At 43.4% G+C, this 18,368-nt stretch overlaps 1 protein-coding gene across 6 annotated transcripts in view; it reads right to left on the bottom strand.

The window, feature by feature from the left end:
- LOC115130594 (protein phosphatase Slingshot homolog 3-like) overlaps positions 1-18,368 on the bottom strand; it is a 27,406-nt gene extending 9,038 nt beyond the window's left edge. For 4 of the 6 annotated variants that reach the window (XM_029661882.2, XM_029661883.2, XM_029661885.2 and 1 more), the window contains exons 1-6: positions 18,195-18,368; positions 17,528-17,688; positions 11,415-11,452; positions 9,819-10,008; positions 8,201-8,316; positions 6,791-6,859 (exon numbers count right to left, since the gene is read on the bottom strand). In XM_029661882.2, the coding sequence (XP_029517742.2) occupies positions 6,791-6,859; positions 8,201-8,316; positions 9,819-10,008; positions 11,415-11,452; positions 17,528-17,575 (461 nt within the window). In that variant the 5' untranslated portion in view covers positions 17,576-17,688; positions 18,195-18,368. The remainder of the gene's footprint in view (positions 1-6,790; positions 6,860-8,200; positions 8,317-9,818; positions 10,009-11,414; positions 11,453-17,527; positions 17,689-18,194) is intronic. The other 2 variants (XM_065019651.1, XM_029661886.2) reach the window with 2 other exon arrangements.

Below are 18,368 nucleotides of genomic sequence, written 5' to 3'. Positions count from 1 at the left end.
AAAAGAAAAGATTAAGATGGGCAAAAGAACACAGACACTGGACAGAGGTACTCTGCCTAGAAGGCCAGCATCCCATAGTCACCTCTTCCCTGTTGACGTTGAGACTGGTGTTTTGCGTGTACTATTTAATGAAGCTGCCAGTTGAGGACTTGTGAGGCGTCTGTTTCTCAAACTAGACACTAATGTACTTGTCCTCTTGCTCAGTTGTGCACCGGGGCCTCCAAACTCCTTTTTATTCTGGTTAGAGACCGTTTGTGCTGTTCTGTGAAGGGAGTAGTGCAGTGTTGTACCAGATCTTCAGTTTCTCTGCAATCTCTCGCATGGAATAGCCTTCATTTCTCAGAACAAGAATAGACTGACGAGTTTCAGAAGAAAGTACTTTGTTTCTGGCCATTTTGAGCCTGTAATTGAACCCACAAATGCTGATGCTCCAGATACTCAACTAGTCTAAAGGAGGCCAGTTTTATTGCTTATTTAAAATCAGCACAACAGTTTTCAGCTGTCCTAACAAATGCAAAATGGTTTTCTAATGATCAATTAGCCTTTTAAAATTGTGAACTTGGATTAGCTAACACAACGTGCCATTGGAACACAGGAGTGATAGTTCCTGATAATGGGTCTCTGTAAAACTATGTAGATATTCCATTTAAAAAATAATCTGTCGTTTCAAACTACAAGGACATGCCTAAGTGACCCCAAACTTTTGAACGGTAGTGTAATTTCTACCAGCATGTCTCGTGTGCAACGAGAGGCTCTAGATCACCTCTACTCTACACACACAGACTCATACAAAGCTCTCCCTCGCCCTCCATTTGGCAAATCTGACCATAACTCCATCCTCTTAATTCCTGTTTACAAGCAAAAACTCAGAACAGGAAGTACCAGTGACGCGCTCAATACGGAAATGGTCAGATGAAGCAGGACTGTTTTGCTAGCACAGACTGGAATATTTTCCAGGTTTCATCCGATGGCATTGAAGAGTTACACACATCAGTCATCAGCTTCATTAATAAATGTGTCGATGACGTAGTCCCCACAGTGACTGTACGTACATATCCCAACCAGAAGCCATGGATTACAGGCAACATCCGCACTGAGCTTAAGGGCTAGAGCTGCCACTTAAGGAGCGGAACATATCCGGAAGTTTATATAAACAAAATCCTGCTACACCCTCTGACGAACCATAAAACAGGCGCGTACTCAGAGCATGCGCTGACCAGCTAGCAAGTGTCTTCACTGACATTTTCAACTTCTCCCTGACCCAGTCTGTAATACCCACATTTCAAGCAGAACACCATAGTCCCTGTGGCCAAGAACACTAAGGTAAGTTGTCTAAATGACTATCGCCACGTAGTACTCACATCTGTAGCCATGAAAATGCTTTGAAAGGCTGGTCATGGCTCACATCAACACCATCATCACAGACCCACTCCAATTCGCATACCGCCCCAACAGATCCACAGATGATGCAATCTCTATTGCACTCCACCCTGCCCTTTCCCACCTGGACAAAAGGAACAGCTACGTGAGAATGCTGTTCATTGACTACAACTCAGCGCTCAACACCATAGTGCCATCCAAGCTCATCACTAAGATAAGGACACTGGGATTAAACACCTCCCTCTGCAATTGGATACTGTACTTTGACAAGCCGCCCCCAGATGGTGGGGGTAGGTAACAACACATCCGCCACGCTGACCCTCAACCCAGGGCCCCCTCAGGGTTGCGTGTTGAGGACCAGTGTGGCGGATGTGTTGTTGCCTACCCCCACACGACTCAAACACCATCATTACGTTTTCCGACGATACGACGGTGGTAGGCCAGATCCCCGACTACGATGAGACAGCCTACAGGGAGGTCAGAGACCTGGCAATGTGGTGCCAGGACAAGAACTCCCCCCTCAACGTCAGCAAGACAAAGGAGCTGATCGTGGACTACAGAAAACGGAGGGCCGAGCCACGCCCCCAATCACATCGACGGGGCTGTAGTGAAGATGGTCGAGAGCGTTAAGTTTGGTATTTTATTAGGATCCCCATTAGCTGTTGCAAAAGCAGCAGCTACTCTTCATGGGGTCCACACAAAACATGAAATAATACAGAACATTAGACAACAGCAGCTCAAGGACAGAACTACATTCATGTTTTTTAAGGCACTCACAGCCTACATATCAATACATACAAACATTCTAGGTCAAATAGGGGAGAGGCGTTGTGCCGTGAGGTGTTGCTTTATCTGTTTTTTTTAATCAGGTTTGCTGTTTAGTTGAGCAATATGAGATTGGAACGGAGTTCTATGCAATAATGGCTCTATAATACTGTACCCTTTCTTGAATTTGTTCTGGATTTGGAGACTTAAAAGACCCCTGGTGGCATGTCTGATGTGGTAAGTGTGTGTGTCAGAGTCGTGTGTAAGTTGACTATGCAAACAATTTGTTTCTTATAAAAAGAAGTGATGCAGTCAGTCTCTCCTCAACTATTAGCAAAGAGAGACTGGCATGCATAGTATTTATATCAGCCCTCTTATTACAATGAAGAGCAAGATGTGCCACTCTGTTACGGGCCAGCGGCAGCTTAACTAGTTCTTTCCTTGCAGCATTGGACCACACGATTGGACAATAACAAAAATTTGACAAAACTAGAGCCAGCAGAACGTGCTTTTTGGAGTGTGGTGTCAAAAAAGCAGAGCATCTCTTTATTACGGACAGACCTCTCCTCATCTTTACAACAATTGAATCTATACATTTTGACCATGACAGTTTACAATCTAAGAGAACGCCAAGTAATTTAGTCTCCCAAACTTGTTCAACAGCCACACCATTCATTACCAGATTCAGCCGGGGTCTAGAACTTGATTTGTACCAAATGCAATGATCCTTGCTTTATAAATGTTTAGGACCAGTTTATTACTGGCCACCCATTACAAAACAGACTGCAAATCTTTGTTAAAGGTTTCAGTGACTTCATTAGCTGTGGTTGCTGATGCATATATGGTTGAATCATCAGCATACATGGACACACATACTTTGTTTAATGCCAGTGGCAGGTCATTGGTAAAAATAGAAAAGAGTAGAGGGCCTAGAGAGCTGCCCTGCAGTACACCATACTTTACATGTTTGACATTAGAGAAGCTTCCATTAAAGAAAATCCTTTGAGTTATATTAGATAGATCGCTCTGAATCCACATTATGGCAGAGGTTGAAAAGCCATAACACAAGTTTTTTAACCAACAGGTTATGGTCAATAAAGTCAAAGGCTGCACTGAAATCTAACAGTACAGCTCCCACAATCTTCTTATTATCTATTTATTTCAACCAATCATCAGTCATTTGTGAGTGCCCTTCTATATAAGCATGCTGAAAGTCTTAATTTGTTAACAGAAAAATAGCATTGTATTTGGTCAAACACTATTTTTCCCCAACAGTTCACTAAGAGCAAGCTTATAGGTCTGCTGTTAGAACCAGTAAAGGCCGCTTTACCACTCTTGGGTAGCGGAATTACTTCGGCTTCCCTCCAGGCCTGAGGAAAAAGACTAATCTAGGCTCAGATTAAAGATATGACAGATAGGAGTGACTATAGAGTCAGCTACCATCCTCAGTAGCTTTCCATCTAAGTTGTCAATGCCAGGAGGTTTGTCACACTAACTTTGCAAAATTCAAACTTGCAATGCTTTTCTTTCATCATTTGTTTTTTTATGCATGAATAGGATGGTTCACTGTTCGTTGTTTGGCATTTCCTGCCTAAGTTTGCCCACTGACAATGAAGTAGTCATTAAAATAATTGGCAACATCAAATGGTTTTGTGATGAATAAGCCATCTGATTCGATGAAAGATGGAGTTGAATGTCTCTCTACCCATAATTTCATTTAAAGTACTCCAATCTTTTTTTATATCATTCTTTATATAATTGATCTTAGCTTCATAATACAGTTTATTCTTTTTGTTGGGTTTAGTCACACAATTTCTTAATTTTCAGTAAATCAGTCAGTCAGATGTGCAGTCAGACTTATTAGTCACTCCTTTTGCCCCATCTCTTCAACCATACCGTTTTTCAATTCCTCAATCCATGGAGCCTTAACAGTTCTAACAGCCAGTTTCTTAACCGGTGCATGTTTATCAATAATTGGAAGAAGCAATTTCACAAATTCATCAAGTGCAGCGTCTGGATGCTCCTTATTGATCACACCAACAAATATTTTTTTACATCATCCACATAAGAGTCACAGCAAAATCTTTTGTATGAGCTCTTATACACTATTTTAGGCCCAGCTGTTGGAACTGTGGCTTTCCCGGATATAGCCACTATATTGTGATCACTGCATCCAATGGGTACAGATACATCTTTAGAACAAAGTTCTACAGTAATAGTAGAAATGTGATCGATACATGTGGATGATCTTGTTCCTGTAGTGTTTGTAAACGCCCTGGTAGGTTGATTAATAACCTGAACCAGATTACAGGCACTGGTTACAGTGAGAAGCTTCCTCTTGAGCAGACAGCTTGATGAAAACCAGTCAATATTTCAGGTCCCCAAGAAAGTAGACCTCTCTGTTTACATCACATAAACTATCAGGCATTTCACACATATTGTTTACATACTGACTGTTCGCACTTGGTGGCCTATTGCAACACCCCAAAATAAAAGGATTTAGATGCCAAGTGAACCTGCAACCAGAACACTTCAATAACACTTGACATAAGATCTTCTCTAAGCATTACAGGGATATGGCTCTGAATATATACAGCAACAACTCCCCCATAAGCATTTCGGTCTCTATAGATGTTATAGCCTTGTATTGCTACTGACGTATCATCACATTAATTATCTAAGGGAGTCTTAGAAATGGCTCATATATTAATGTTATCTGATGTTAGCTAATTATTGATTTCATGAACTTTATTTCTAAGGCAACATATATTAATAGGGGCTATTTTCAGCCCTTTCCTGGGTAGCTTATCAGAGATAGACATAATACTGAAAAGAGCCAACAAAGCAAGAATACTACAAATTTAGCAGTTCATTTATCAATTGGTGTGTGTGTGCTGTGGGGTTGAAGCTACGAACCCATAGGCTTGGCTTTCATCCCTTCCAGGCTTCTGGAAGGGAGAGTGGACAATGAGCCTGTCATGGCGAATGTAAGCAAATGTCCCCACGTACCCTGGCAGCTTTCATGGGGTGGGATCAGTTCTTTCCTCTTCTGGCGCACAGCTTCAGGATAGTCCTCGTTGAGGAAGATATACGTTCCTCTCAAGTTCTTGGCTCTTTCCGGAACAGATACCTTGTCCGTGATCCTCACAAGTTCTTGGCTCTTCCCAGAACAGCTACCTTGTCCTTGAACCTCACAAACTTGGTGGGTTTTCCAGTCCTGTGGGGGCGCTCCACCTCAATCTTCTGCAATACCGTCCACAACCATGTTGTTCCACATCGATTGTCCCTCGAGATTTATCGGTCATTGTTATCATGGATTCCCACACAGAACAGATGTCCTCTCTCAATGATACAGATTGCTGTGCTCTTGCCATTCTCCTGTTTGAACTCACCGAGCTGACCCTGGGAGAACTGCAAACTGTTCTTCAGGTCCTGGACCTCTCTGGTCAGGTTGTTATTTTATTAGTATTTGGACAAAAACACTCGAAGCTATTTTCTTGATGTTGTAACAACTGCTTGTATAACTATTTTTTATTAGTTTAAAAGATCCTTCACCTGTGATAGACACATCACTGTCCTCAATGGTAATCCCGCCGGCTTTGGTCTTTGTCATGGTAGCTGGCAACGTAGGTTACACAGTTACTCCTCGCAGTTCCAGACAGGGATCTCGGTGTCCACATCACTAAGGACCTATCATGGTCCAAACACACCAATACAGTCATGAAGAGAACACGACAACACCTCATCCCCTCAGGAGGCTGAAAAGATTTGGTATGGGCCCTCAGATCCTCAAAAGTTCTACAGCTGCGCCACTGAGAGCATCTTGACTGGCTGCATCACCGCTTGGTATGGCAACTGCTTGCGTACGGCCCAGTACATCACTGGGGCCGAGCACCCTGCCATCCAAGACCTCTATACCAGGCGGTGTCAAAGGAAGGCCCTAAAAAGGGTCAAAGACTCCCACCACCCAAGTCACAGTCCGTTCACGCACGGCAAGCGGTACCGGAGCGCCAAGTCTGGGACCTAAAGGTTCCTAAACATCTGCCCCAAAGTCATAAGACTGAACAGTTCATTAAATGGCTACCCGGACCTTCTATTTCTCACCTCCTACCTACATGTACTTCAATCTATCACCTAACCAAACATACAGGTACATATTACCTTAATCAATCACCCTAACTACCTCATACCCCAACTCTGTACCGGTACTCCTTGTATATAGCATCATATATCATCGTTATTGTTATTTTAGTTATCTATTTGTTAACAGTCTTACTTTTTAACTGCATTTTTGGGAAATGGCTCGTAAGTAAGCATTTCACGGTAAAGTCTGCACTTGTTGTATTCAGCGATGTGACAAAATGTTATTGGATTTGATTAGGAAGTCCTTATGCAGTGAATGCAGATGTTTTAAGTGTTGCCCTAAGGGGTGACATAGTGACAGAAACAGAATGAGAATCATCCAAGTACATAAACAGAAAAGGATTACTCATTGGTATTACCATGACTGGCCAGCCAGCAAGATGCCAGGCCAACCGTGCTGTGTCACAGGCTCAGCTAGCTACTTCCTAGTTTCCTCATTTGACTCTTTCAGTTCACCCCTCCATCTTTCTCTTTCACTCACAACACGTTTTTAAACTCTTACCCATCTCCGTCCAGATACACTTGTGTGTCGCTCCATACCGGCACAACCAGACCGATAGTACACTGACATCTGAAAGAAACAGAGACAGACCATTTTAATACATTTTTCTTAACATTTGGCAACATTTACTAGATGTATTTTCTATCAACGCAAGTCATTCTCTAGACTGGTCTAAGGTAGGGCGGGGCGATAATGCCAAAATATCATATCACAGTATTTTATAATTGGACTGTATGATGGTATTTTATGTTTTTGAATAATAAAAGTTCTACATTTGCTTTGAGTAGTGCGTAATCCTAGGGTTGCAGCAACACATACATTCTAAGTTATTTCAATGGGTCTTTCTCCATACTGATTGTTTTATACTGTTCAATTCAACAAAAATTATTTTCAACCATTTCCGCATCCATTTGAGATCATTTCCACACTGCCATGTAGGGCTGCAAGATATGGGCAAACAATCTAGCCATTATTTTTAACCAAATATTGCACTTACGATTTAGAGCAAAAACACTTGGGTTAAGTTTTGAATTATGGAAATGGAATGATTATTCTAATTATCTAGTTAGAGTAGTATAGTGGGCACTTTGAATACAGTGTTGTTTGATATGACAACGAATGAAAATGCCAGGGGGGAGTTATTGTGACAGGTTAGGAACCAAAGTGTTGATAAGTGTTCACTAGGGGACCCTATAATCTTTGGCTACATTGAATGTTTTCTCTTAGCTACTTCATGTAGCTAACATTTTCATGCTTTGCATATTCCTCCTAGATTTAGACGATACGGTTGTACAAACAACATGCTGATTTAGGTCTACACCATCACCGGTATTATCAGGCTGTATAGCTAATTACATTTGCTCTGACTGAGTACATTTATTAGTTAGCTAACGAACTAGCGATTAGCGGCAAACAAGATTCAGGCCCAACTTGCTAAGACAAACATGCTGTTTGTAGATGTAAGAAGCGCAAACTAAGTGTAATTATAGAACGCTAATGGATTTATATGAAGGAAAGTGAAAACAGTATCGTTGTCATCAACATTGCTGCATTGACCATGCAGACTGAATACAAGTGTCTCGTGGTCGAGGACCACAAAATGCGCTCCTTTAGTGACAGGAGGCAGGGCTAGGTATGTGTGGAAATCGGCATGGAGAGAGAGAAAGAGAGAGAGAGGAGAGCGTTGACTCAAGTAGCGAACTATAAAAATGGACGTTACACACGGCGTATCACATTTAACAAACCAAACATTCAAATACCGTTATAGAAGGTAAAGCAAAAACCTAAACCGGTACGTGCATCAGTACTGGTATATCGTAAATACGGAATACCGCCCAGCAAAAGGTCTAAGGTAAAAAACAACAACCGCTGTACACCTCTCTACTGAAACAATGATAACAGCACACACACCTGTCTGTGTCGGGGAAGTCCATCCCCAGTAGAATGCTCTCCTGTTTGTTACTGAAGGTGGAGACTATGATCAGATACCGTACCCTGACTGGACTCACCGACTCCAACCTCACCGCCTGCATGGAGATAGGGAGGTGAGAGAGAGGGGAGGAGAGAAAGGAGAGATAAGGGATGACATGTACAGGTAGGGTTGAGAGAGGGGTAAAGGGCATTTATACACTGAACACAAATAAACAACTATTTCAAAGATGTTACTGAGTTACAGGCCCTAATCTATGGATTTCACATGGCTGGGAATACAGATATGCATCTGTTCATCACAGGTACCTTAAAGGTGACCACCATTTGCCTCATGCAGCACAACACATCTCCTTCACATAGAGTTGATCAGGCTGTTGATTGTCTGTGCGAACTTGTGGGATATTGGCGGGAACTGGAATATGCTGTCGTACACATTGATCATCCCAAACATGCTCAGTGTGTGACACGTCTGGGGCGCACAATGGGGCACTCTGTTCACGACGTTGACATCAGCAAACTGCTCGCCCACATGTCTGCCATCTGCCCGGTACAATTGAAACTGGGATTCATCCGTTAAGAGCACACTTCTCCAGTGTGTTAGTGGCATCAAAGGTGAGCATTTGCCCATTGAAGTCAGTTACGACACGATGCTGGAGGCAGCTTACGGTAGAGAAATGAACATTCAATTCTGTGGCAACAGCTCTGGTGGACATTGCTGCAGTCAACATGCCAATTGCACGCACCCTCAAAACTTGAGGCATCTATGGCATTGTGTTGTGTGACAACTGCACATTTAATGGCCTTTTGTTGTCCCCAGCACAAGGTGCACCTGTGTAATGTGCATGCCGTTTAATCCACTTCTTGATATGCCACACCTGTCAGGTGGATGGATTATCTCAGCAAAGTAGAAATGCTCACTAACAGGGATGTAAACAAGTTTTTGCACAAAATTAGAAAAATAAGGTTTTTGTGCGTATGGAACATTTCTGGAATCTTTTATTTCAGCTCATTGAAAGAAAGATGTATAAAACGCAACATGCGTTGGTCCTTTTTGTTCACTATATATGTGTAGGTGGATGTTACTAGCCCGAGTGCCAGTCTGGTGTGCTATCACGCCAACACCTTGTCATGCCAAACAGGTTTGGTTTGACAATAAGTAATGGAGTTGGCAAGAGCACAATCAGATCTGGGACCACCAGGCTAGGATGTTACATGTTGGAGGTGTACAAGGGTGAGTTACCATACTTTATATAATGTAAAAGGCACTTTGAGACCTAGTGAAACGCATTACATGAATGTGACCCATAGAAGCTTTTAACATGACATTGCAGAGTGCTCCAGGCATCACGCCGGGTCTAGTCATGCTATTGTAACAAAGGTGGTTTGGTGAACCACACAACAGTGATAAGTAACCTTGCCTGAGACCTGAAGACTTGCTGATGCCCAGGCATTATCTAAGCACGAACCCAGCTTTGTGGTGTGCAGACTACAGATGACCCAAGTTTAAACCCAGTTCTTCACACACTGCCTGACCTTTCCATTGTATGCTTATTCTATACATTCTACCTCTGGGCATGTGACTGCTGACAGGTCTCACCAGTTTGATAGTGTCCTCTGGTCTTAGTAGTGACACCATGGCGTGCAGCTGTCTGTGCTGTGTGTCTGAAGCTCCGCCCCCCAGCTTCAGGGGTGAAGGGGAGTGATTGGGCGACGTCTCTTCATGTGGCCCCTCCCCCTCCCCCTCTTCCAGGAGAAGGACGGCCCCTTTAACCAGAGCAAAGCTCTCTCTGTTTTGGAGGATGGAAGACTGAATTATTACTTTGAAAGATGTTTGCAATCAAACTTCCATATGACCACATCCAAACTACAGTGCATTCGGAAAGTATTCAGACCCCTTGACTTTTTCCACTTTGTTACGTTATAGCCTTATTCTAAAATGGATCAAACTGTTATTTTTCCTCAGCAATCTACACACAATACCCCATAATGACACAGAAAAACAGGTTTTTAGAATTCTCTTTTTAAACTTTTTTTTTTTACAAATGTATATTAAAAAAACGGAATTATCAAATGTACATATGTTTTCAGACACTTTACTCTGGCTGGGCCACTCAAGGACATTGAGACTTGTCCCGAAGCCAGTCTTGCGTTGTCTTGGCTGTGTGCTTAGGGTCATTATCCTGTTGGAAGGTGAACCTTCGCCCCAGTCGGAGGTCCGGAGCAGGTTTTCATCAAGGATCTGTCTTTACTTTGCACCGTTCATCTTTCCCCCGATCCTGACTAGTCTCCCAGTCCCTGAAAACGTTGCCACAGCATGATGCTGCCACCTCCATGCTTCACCATAGGGATGGTGCCTGGTTTCCTCCAGACGTGATGCTTGGCATTCAGCCCAAAAAGTTCAATCTTGGTTTTATCAGACCAGAGAATCTTGTTTCTCATAGTCTGAGAGACCTTTAGGTGCCCTTTGGCAAACTCCAAGCGGGCTGTCAATGCCTCTTAGTGATGAGTGGCTTCCGTCTCGCCACTCTAACAAAGGCCCGATTGGTGGAGTGCTGCAAAGAAGGTTGTCCCATCTCCACAGAGGAACTCTGGGAGCTCTGTCAGAGTGACAATAGGGTTCTTAGTCACCTCCCTGGCCAAGGTCCTTCTCCCCCAATTGCTCAGTTTGGCTGGGTGGCCAGCTCTAAGAAGTGTCATGCTGGTTCCAAACTTCTTCCATTTAAGAATGATGGAGGCCAAGGTGCTGCGGAAATGTTTTGGTACCATTCCCCAGATCTGTGCCTCGTCACAATCACGTCTCGGAGCTCTACGGACAATTCCTTCGACCTCATGGCTTGGTTCCTGCTCTGACATGCACTGTCAACTGTTAATAGAAACATTTCAAGGATGATCAATGGAAACAGGATGCACCTGAGCTCATTTTCAAGTCTCATAGCAAAGGGTCTGAAACATTATTTACATAAGTTATCTGCTTTTTATTTTAACAAATGTGCAAAAATGTCTAAAAACCTGTTTTCGCTTTGTCATTACGGGTTATTGTTTATAGATCGATGAGGATTTTTTTTTAAATTAAATCCATTTTAGAATAAGACTGTAATGTAACAAAATGTGGAAAAAGGGAAGGTCTGAATACTTTCTGAATGCACTGTACATACAAATTAAATTCACAACCCAAAAACCCCCACTAATCTACCTTTTCTGAAGTCTCCCTCTTCTTGGGATGCTTTCATCCTTTAAAAAAATGATATGAAAGATGATTAATTTACTAACAAACTCCTTAGCCCAGTGGCGTAACTACATCGTCACAGGCCCGTACTAGATTTATCAGTGGACCCCCAACGTAAATCAGAAGAGCAACAAAGTCAACAGACCAGATGAACTGGAAAGACATTCACACGTACAGGTGACCAAAAATAACTAACTGAAAGACATGCACCCCAATAAGCCACGCCTCCAAATCCTTGCTCTAACCATTGGACAGTATTTGCTTACGTCCCAGCAATCACTTGTAGGTGTCTAATAGCATGAGTTCTTTCGCATTTTTTCATGTAAACAACACGATTGACTAATGATGTCCGGTGTACAAATTATAGGGCCCCAACATCAAATGACTAGGGGGTCCATGCGAAACTTGATATTGAGAGATTGACATCCGCCACTGCCTTAGCGCCAGTTATTTTGTGCCATCATGCCAACTCCCTGTCTGTTTCTCTTGCCAAACTTCACTTGACAATGACAGCAATGTATAACTTAAGAGCACAAACAGATCTGGGCCCAGGCTATAAACAATTTACTACAATCTATTAAATATACCATCTTGTGTCACATATTGAAGTCTGCTGATTACAGAGTGACAACCCTCTTCAGATTTATTAAGGGATTTATTTCATCTCTAAAACCAGTTATGTGGCATTGAGAAGTGGGTATTTCAGTGTTCATGTACTGAAAGAATGAGCAGGATCAAGAGTAAAATGTGCATTTACAACGATAGGGAGACGATTAGGGAGACAAGGAGAGAACCGAGAGACAGAAGCTGTTTTTCAATCTCAAGGCCATCAGACTGCTAAACAGCAATCACTAACTCAGAGGCTGCTGCCTACATGCCACTAAATAATGCCACTTTAATAATGTTCACATATCTTACTTAACTCATATCACATGTATATACTGTGTTTTATACCATCTATTGCACCTTGTCTATAGCGCTCGGCCATCGCTCATCCATATACTTACATGTACATATTCTCATTCACCCCTTTAGACTTGTGTGTATTAGGAGTTGTTGGGGAATTGTTAGATTGCCTGTTAGATATTACTGCACTGTCAGAACTAGAAGAACAAGCATTTCGCTACACTCGCATTAACATCTGCTAACCATGTGTATGTGACAAATACATTGTTATTTGATTTGAATTAATTGAATAAAAATTGTTACATAACTCGAAATATTCCTCATATTACAGAGCAAGCGGTAAAGCTTCATACAACACCAATTTTTCCTTTGTGACAGATTCAGATGAAAAATGAAGGAGTCTTAAAGGAGGCGTGGGTAAGGCCAAAATATAAAATATTCTAACTTCCATTAATTATTTCTCAACTATGCTTTTAGATATAAATGTCAAGTTTGTGTCAAGGAACATTCTATGGATTACATTGCTTATGGGGCTTTTTACATGGAAATGCTCACACCGGACATTGAAAAGTGGTTGAAATTTGTCAGTCCAAATCTGAACCAATCATAGATGTCTGTTTCACAAGTTATGCCAGTACAGTAGAGTTCAGTACATTACTAGAGCACAGTATAATTTACTGTACTGTTATGTATTGAACTGTACTGTACTGTGCTGCACTCTGCTGTGATGTCCAAACTTCAACTGGTAGGTGGTCACATAAAACTGAGGGAGATTTTAGGGTCATTCTGTTACCAAACTTTACACCGGTTCTTTGAGTAAATATATTGATTGTTAAAACTAGTCATTCTGCATAGTTGTATGGTTTGTTTAACTTTGGAATCAATGGTTTTTGTTTGTCATACTTTTAAAGTGAAAAGTTGTCATCATCATCATTCAGTTATAGTGGAATTGCCCAAATGTCAAACATGTCAACAATCCTTCTTCCAAAAGACCATTCTATGGATAAAACTTCATGAAAATCCATCACACAATACGTGTTATTCTACTGACATGTTTTTTAAATTTATTTATTTCACCTTTATTTAACCAGGTAGGCTAGTTGAGAACAAGTTCTCATTTGCAACTGCGACCTGGCCAAGATAAAGCATAGCAGTGTGAACAGACAACACAGAGTTACACATGGAGTAAACAATTAACAAGTCAATAACACAGTAGAAAAAAAAAATGGGCAGTCTATATACAATGTGTGCAAAAGGCATGAGGAGGTAGGCGAATAATACAATTTTGCAGATTAACACTGGGGTGATAAATGATCAGATGGTCATGTACAGGTAGAGATATTGGTGTGCAAAAGAGCAGAAAAGTAAATAAATTTTTTTTAAAAACAGTATAAAAACAGTATGGGAATGAGGTAGGTGAAAATGGGTGGGCTATTTACCAATAGACTATGTACAGCTGCAGCGATCGGTTAGCTGCTCGGATAGCTGATGTTTGAAGTTGGTGAGGGAGATAAAAGTCTCCAACTTCAGCGATTTTTGCAGTTCGTTCCAGTCACAGGCAGCAGAGTACTGGAACGAAAGGCGGCCAAATGAGGTGTTGGCTTTAGGGATGATCAGTGAGATACACCTGCTGGAGCGTGTGCTACGGATGGGTGTTGCCATCGTGACCAGTGAACTGAGATAAGGCGGAGCTTTACCTAGCATGGACTTGTAGATGACCTGGAGCCAGTGGGTCTGGCGACGAATATGTAGCGAGGGCCAGCCGACTAGAGCATACAAGTCGCAGTGGTGGGTGGTATAAGGTGCTTTGGTGACAAAACGGATGGCACTATGATAAGACTGCATCCAGTTTGCTGAGTAGAGTGTTGGAAGCCATTTTGTAGATGACATCGCCGAAATCGAGGATCGGTAGGATAGTCAGTTTTACTAGGGTAAGCTTGGCGGCGTGAGTGAAGGAGGCTTTGTTGCGGAATAGAAAGCCGACTCTTGATTTGATTTTCGATTGGAGATGTTTGATGTGAGTCTGGAAGGAGAGTTTGCAGTCTAGCCAGACACCTAGGTACTTATAGATGTCCACATATTCAAGGTCGGAACCATCCAGGGTGGTGATGCTAGTCGGGCATGCGGGTGCAGGCAGCGATCGGTTGAAAAGCATGCATTTGGTTTTACTCGCGTTTAAGAGCAGTTGGAGGCCACGGAAGGAGTGCTGTATGGCATTGAAGCTCGTTTGGAGGTTAGATAGCACAGTGTTCAATGACGGGCCGAAAGTATATAGAATGGTGTCGTCTGCGTAGAGGTGGATCAGGGAATCGCCCGCAGCAAGAGCAACATCATTGATATATACAGAGAAAAGAGTCGGCCTGAGAATTGAACCCTGTGGCACCCCCATAGAGACTGCCAGAGGACCGGACAACATGCCCTCTGATTTGACACACTGAACTCTGTCTGCAAAGTAATTGGTGAACCAGGCAAGGCAGTCATCTGAGAAACCGAGGCTATTGAGTCTGCCGATAAGAATATGGTGATTGACAGAGTCGAAAGCCTTGGCGAGGTCGATGAAGACGGCTGCACAATACTGTCTTTTATCGATGGCGGTTATGATATCGTTTAGTACCTTGAGCGTGGCTGAGGTGCACCCGTGACCGGCTCGGAAACCAGATTGCACAGCGGAGAAGGTACGGTGGGATTCGAGATGGTCAGTGACCTGTTTGTTGACTTGGCTTTCGAAGACCTTAGATAGGCAGGGCAGGATGGATATAGGTCTATAGCAGTTTGGGTCCAGGGTGTCTCCCCCTTTGAAGAGGGGGATGACTGCGGCAGCTTTCCAATCCTTGGGGATCTCAGACTATATGAAAGAGAGGTTGAACAGGCTGGTAATAGGGGTTGCGACAATGGCGGCAGATAGTTTCAGAAATAGAGGGTCCAGATTGTCAAGCCCAGCTGATTTGTACGGGTCTAGGTTTTGCAGCTCTTTCAGAACATCTGCTATCTGGATTTGGGTAAAGGAGAACCTGGAGAGGCTTGGGCGAGGAGCTGCGGGGGGCGGAGCTGTTGGCCGAGGTTGGAGTAGCCAGGCGGAAGGCATGGCCAGCCGTTGAGAAGTGCTTATTGAAGCTTTCGATAATCGTGGATTTATCTGTGGAGACCGTGTTACCTAGCCTCAGTGCAGTGGGCAGCTGGGAGGAGGTGCTCTTGTTCTCCATGGACTTCACAGTGTCCCAGAACTTTTTGGAGTTGGAGCTACAGGATGCAAACTTCTGCCTGAAGAAGCTGGCCTTAGCTTTCCTGACTGACTGCGTGTATTGGTTCCTGACTTCCCTGAACAGTTGCATATCACGGGGCTATTCGATGCTATTGCAGTCCGCCACAGGATGTTTTTGTGCTGGTCGAGGGCAGTCAGGTCTGGAGTGAACCAAGGGCTGTATCTGTTCTTGGTTCTGCATTTTTGAACGGAGCATGCTTATCTAAAATGGTGAGGAAGTTACTTTTAAAGAATGACCAGGCATCCTCAACTGACGGGATGAGGTCAATGTCCTTCCAGGATACCCGGGCCAGGTCGATTAGAAAGGCCTGCTCACAGAAGTGTTTTAGGGAGCGTTTGACAGTGATGAGGGGTGGTCGTTTGACTGCGGCTCCGTGGCGGATACAGGCAATGAGGCAGTGATCGCTGAGATCCTGGTTGAAGACAGCGGAGGTGTATTTGGAGGGCCAGTTGGTCAGGATGACGTCTATGAGGGTGCCCTTGTTTACAGAGTTAGGGTTGTACCTGGTGGGTTCCTTGATGATTTGAGTGAGATTGAGGGCATCTAGCTTACATCGTAGGACTGCCGGGGTGTTAAGCATATCCCAGTTTAGGTCACCTAACAGAACAAACTCTGAAGCTAGATGGGGGGGCGATCAATTCACAAATGGTGTCCAGGGCACAGCTGGGAGCTGAGGGTGGCCGGTAGCAGGCGGCAACAGTGAGAGACTTATTTCTGGAGAGGGTAATTTTCAAAATTAGTAGTTCGAACTGTTTGGGTATGGACCTGGAAAGTATGACATTACTTTGCAGGCTATCTCTGCAGTAGACTGCGACTCCTCCCCCTTTGGCAGTTCTATCTTGACGGAAGATGTTATAGTTGGGTATGGAAATCTCAGAATTTTTGGTGGCCTTCCTGAGCCAGGATTCAGACACGGCAAGGACATCAGGGTTAGCAGAGTGTGCTAAAGCAGTGAGTAAAACAAACTTAGGGAGGAGGCTTCTGATGTTGACATGCATAAAACCAAGGCTTTTTCGATCACAGAAGTCAACAAATGAGGGTACCTGGGGACATGCAGGGCCTGGGTTTACCTCCACATCACCCGCGGAACAGAGGAGTAGTATGAGGGTGCGGCTAAAGGCTATCAAAACTGGTCGCCTAGAGCGTTGGGGGCAGAGGATAAGAGGAGCAGGTTTCTGGGCATGGTAGAATATATTCAGGGCATAATGCGCAGACATGTCAAGACAGACACAGAGGGTAGGCTGGAGAGGAGCGTTAAGGGTTTGAAAGGAAGAGATGAGTTAACAGTAGTAGAGATGACAGAGTAGTAGTATGCAGGGGGACGGAGGAAGGCAACGTTATGTCTGCCTGTCCGGGGAAGCTGGGAAAACAAAAGTGAGAATGCCAAAACATCAGGCGACACACTCGTAACATACCAGCGAGGCCTTGGAAGCAACACAGTTTAAATTAGCCTGTTAAAGTCGCTCTAACTGTTTAAAGAGAAGTGAAAGCACGACAAGAACGGGGTTATCATTTGAAACCCTGTCAGTGTGGTAGTGAGGGATACTCAGCTTATGGCATGTTTGCCCTCTACTTAGTTACGTCATCGCTGCTTGTCAATACAAATCACTGCCTCGGCTACCAGACAGCCTCAAATACCCTTTACATGACCAACAATCTACAATGCTGTGATGATGACATCGCAAATGAATACACCAAGCAGGTTATTGGACAGCCTCAGGCAAAGACTGTTGTTCATTAACCAAAGCAAATGGATTCTGGATCATAGGCAATAGCAGGCTTGGCCAGTGTATCGAATGGCACACTGTAAAACAGAGCGTTATATGACGTGAAGTGAAGGCGCTGCCATGGAAAATAAAGAGGCCAGTAAAAGCTGCGTTGAGATATGTGTGGGGCTCGCGGGAAACTTACCGGAGCGGTGGAGATGGACGGCGAACGATGCAGGGTCAGAAGAGCCATGGCAAGGCACCGCTCGGTTTTTCACCGATCAAAACAAGAGGCGAGTGAGAAGCAGCGGTTTCCCCTCAAATGTGTGGGCGTGGAGGCTATAGGATGGATGTATTCACACAAATCTGGAACGAAGTTGGAGCTGATGATTAAATACCAGTTTATAAAGACACATTATCCGCAGACACAATGGATAGTGGAGGAGACAGAAAATGACATGTAACGTTATAGGCATTGATGGAAGATATGCCATTGTAGTTACATGCAAAGCATTCCTTCACAACGACCACGTATGGTGATGAAATGAATGCGCGCTGCACTGCGGCCGAGCGTACATCTACAAAATAAATAGAATGTTGCTACAATGAAACAATGTGGCTAACTGACTAGACGTTTCTGAAAAATAGCAGCATTTGAGAATCTAGAGCATGAAGTTCATTCATATGCTAGATGTCATATGGAAAACATGTAAAGCATCAACTCAGTTTGAGTGGACAATCTGCTGTTAATCGTCTGCAAATCAACAAGCTGTTAACGCGTACAGTGGATAGGCAACTGATCCATGCTAGCTAACTAAAAACAAGTGTGAAAGAGAAAACGTTAAAGAAAGAGCAAAAGTTCCTATTTTTACCTGCCTCCGACCAAATGCCTCCTTCTGATGCTTCTCCCTCACATGCAGTGATCTTGGATATATGTATGTTTTAATCCTTCGCGTTGGCAAAAGTTATGTGGCACTCTGATATCCAAATTAATGGAGAGTTTACTATTTCATAGAACAAGGAAGACATCGGCAAAGAAAAGCAAT

Source organism: Oncorhynchus nerka, linkage group LG6, assembly GCF_034236695.1.
Source record: "Oncorhynchus nerka isolate Pitt River linkage group LG6, Oner_Uvic_2.0, whole genome shotgun sequence".
Classification (NCBI taxonomy): Eukaryota; Metazoa; Chordata; class Actinopteri; order Salmoniformes; family Salmonidae; genus Oncorhynchus; species Oncorhynchus nerka.
Note: the sequence above shows the minus strand (reverse complement) of the source record. Positions and strands in the feature narration are given on the sequence as shown.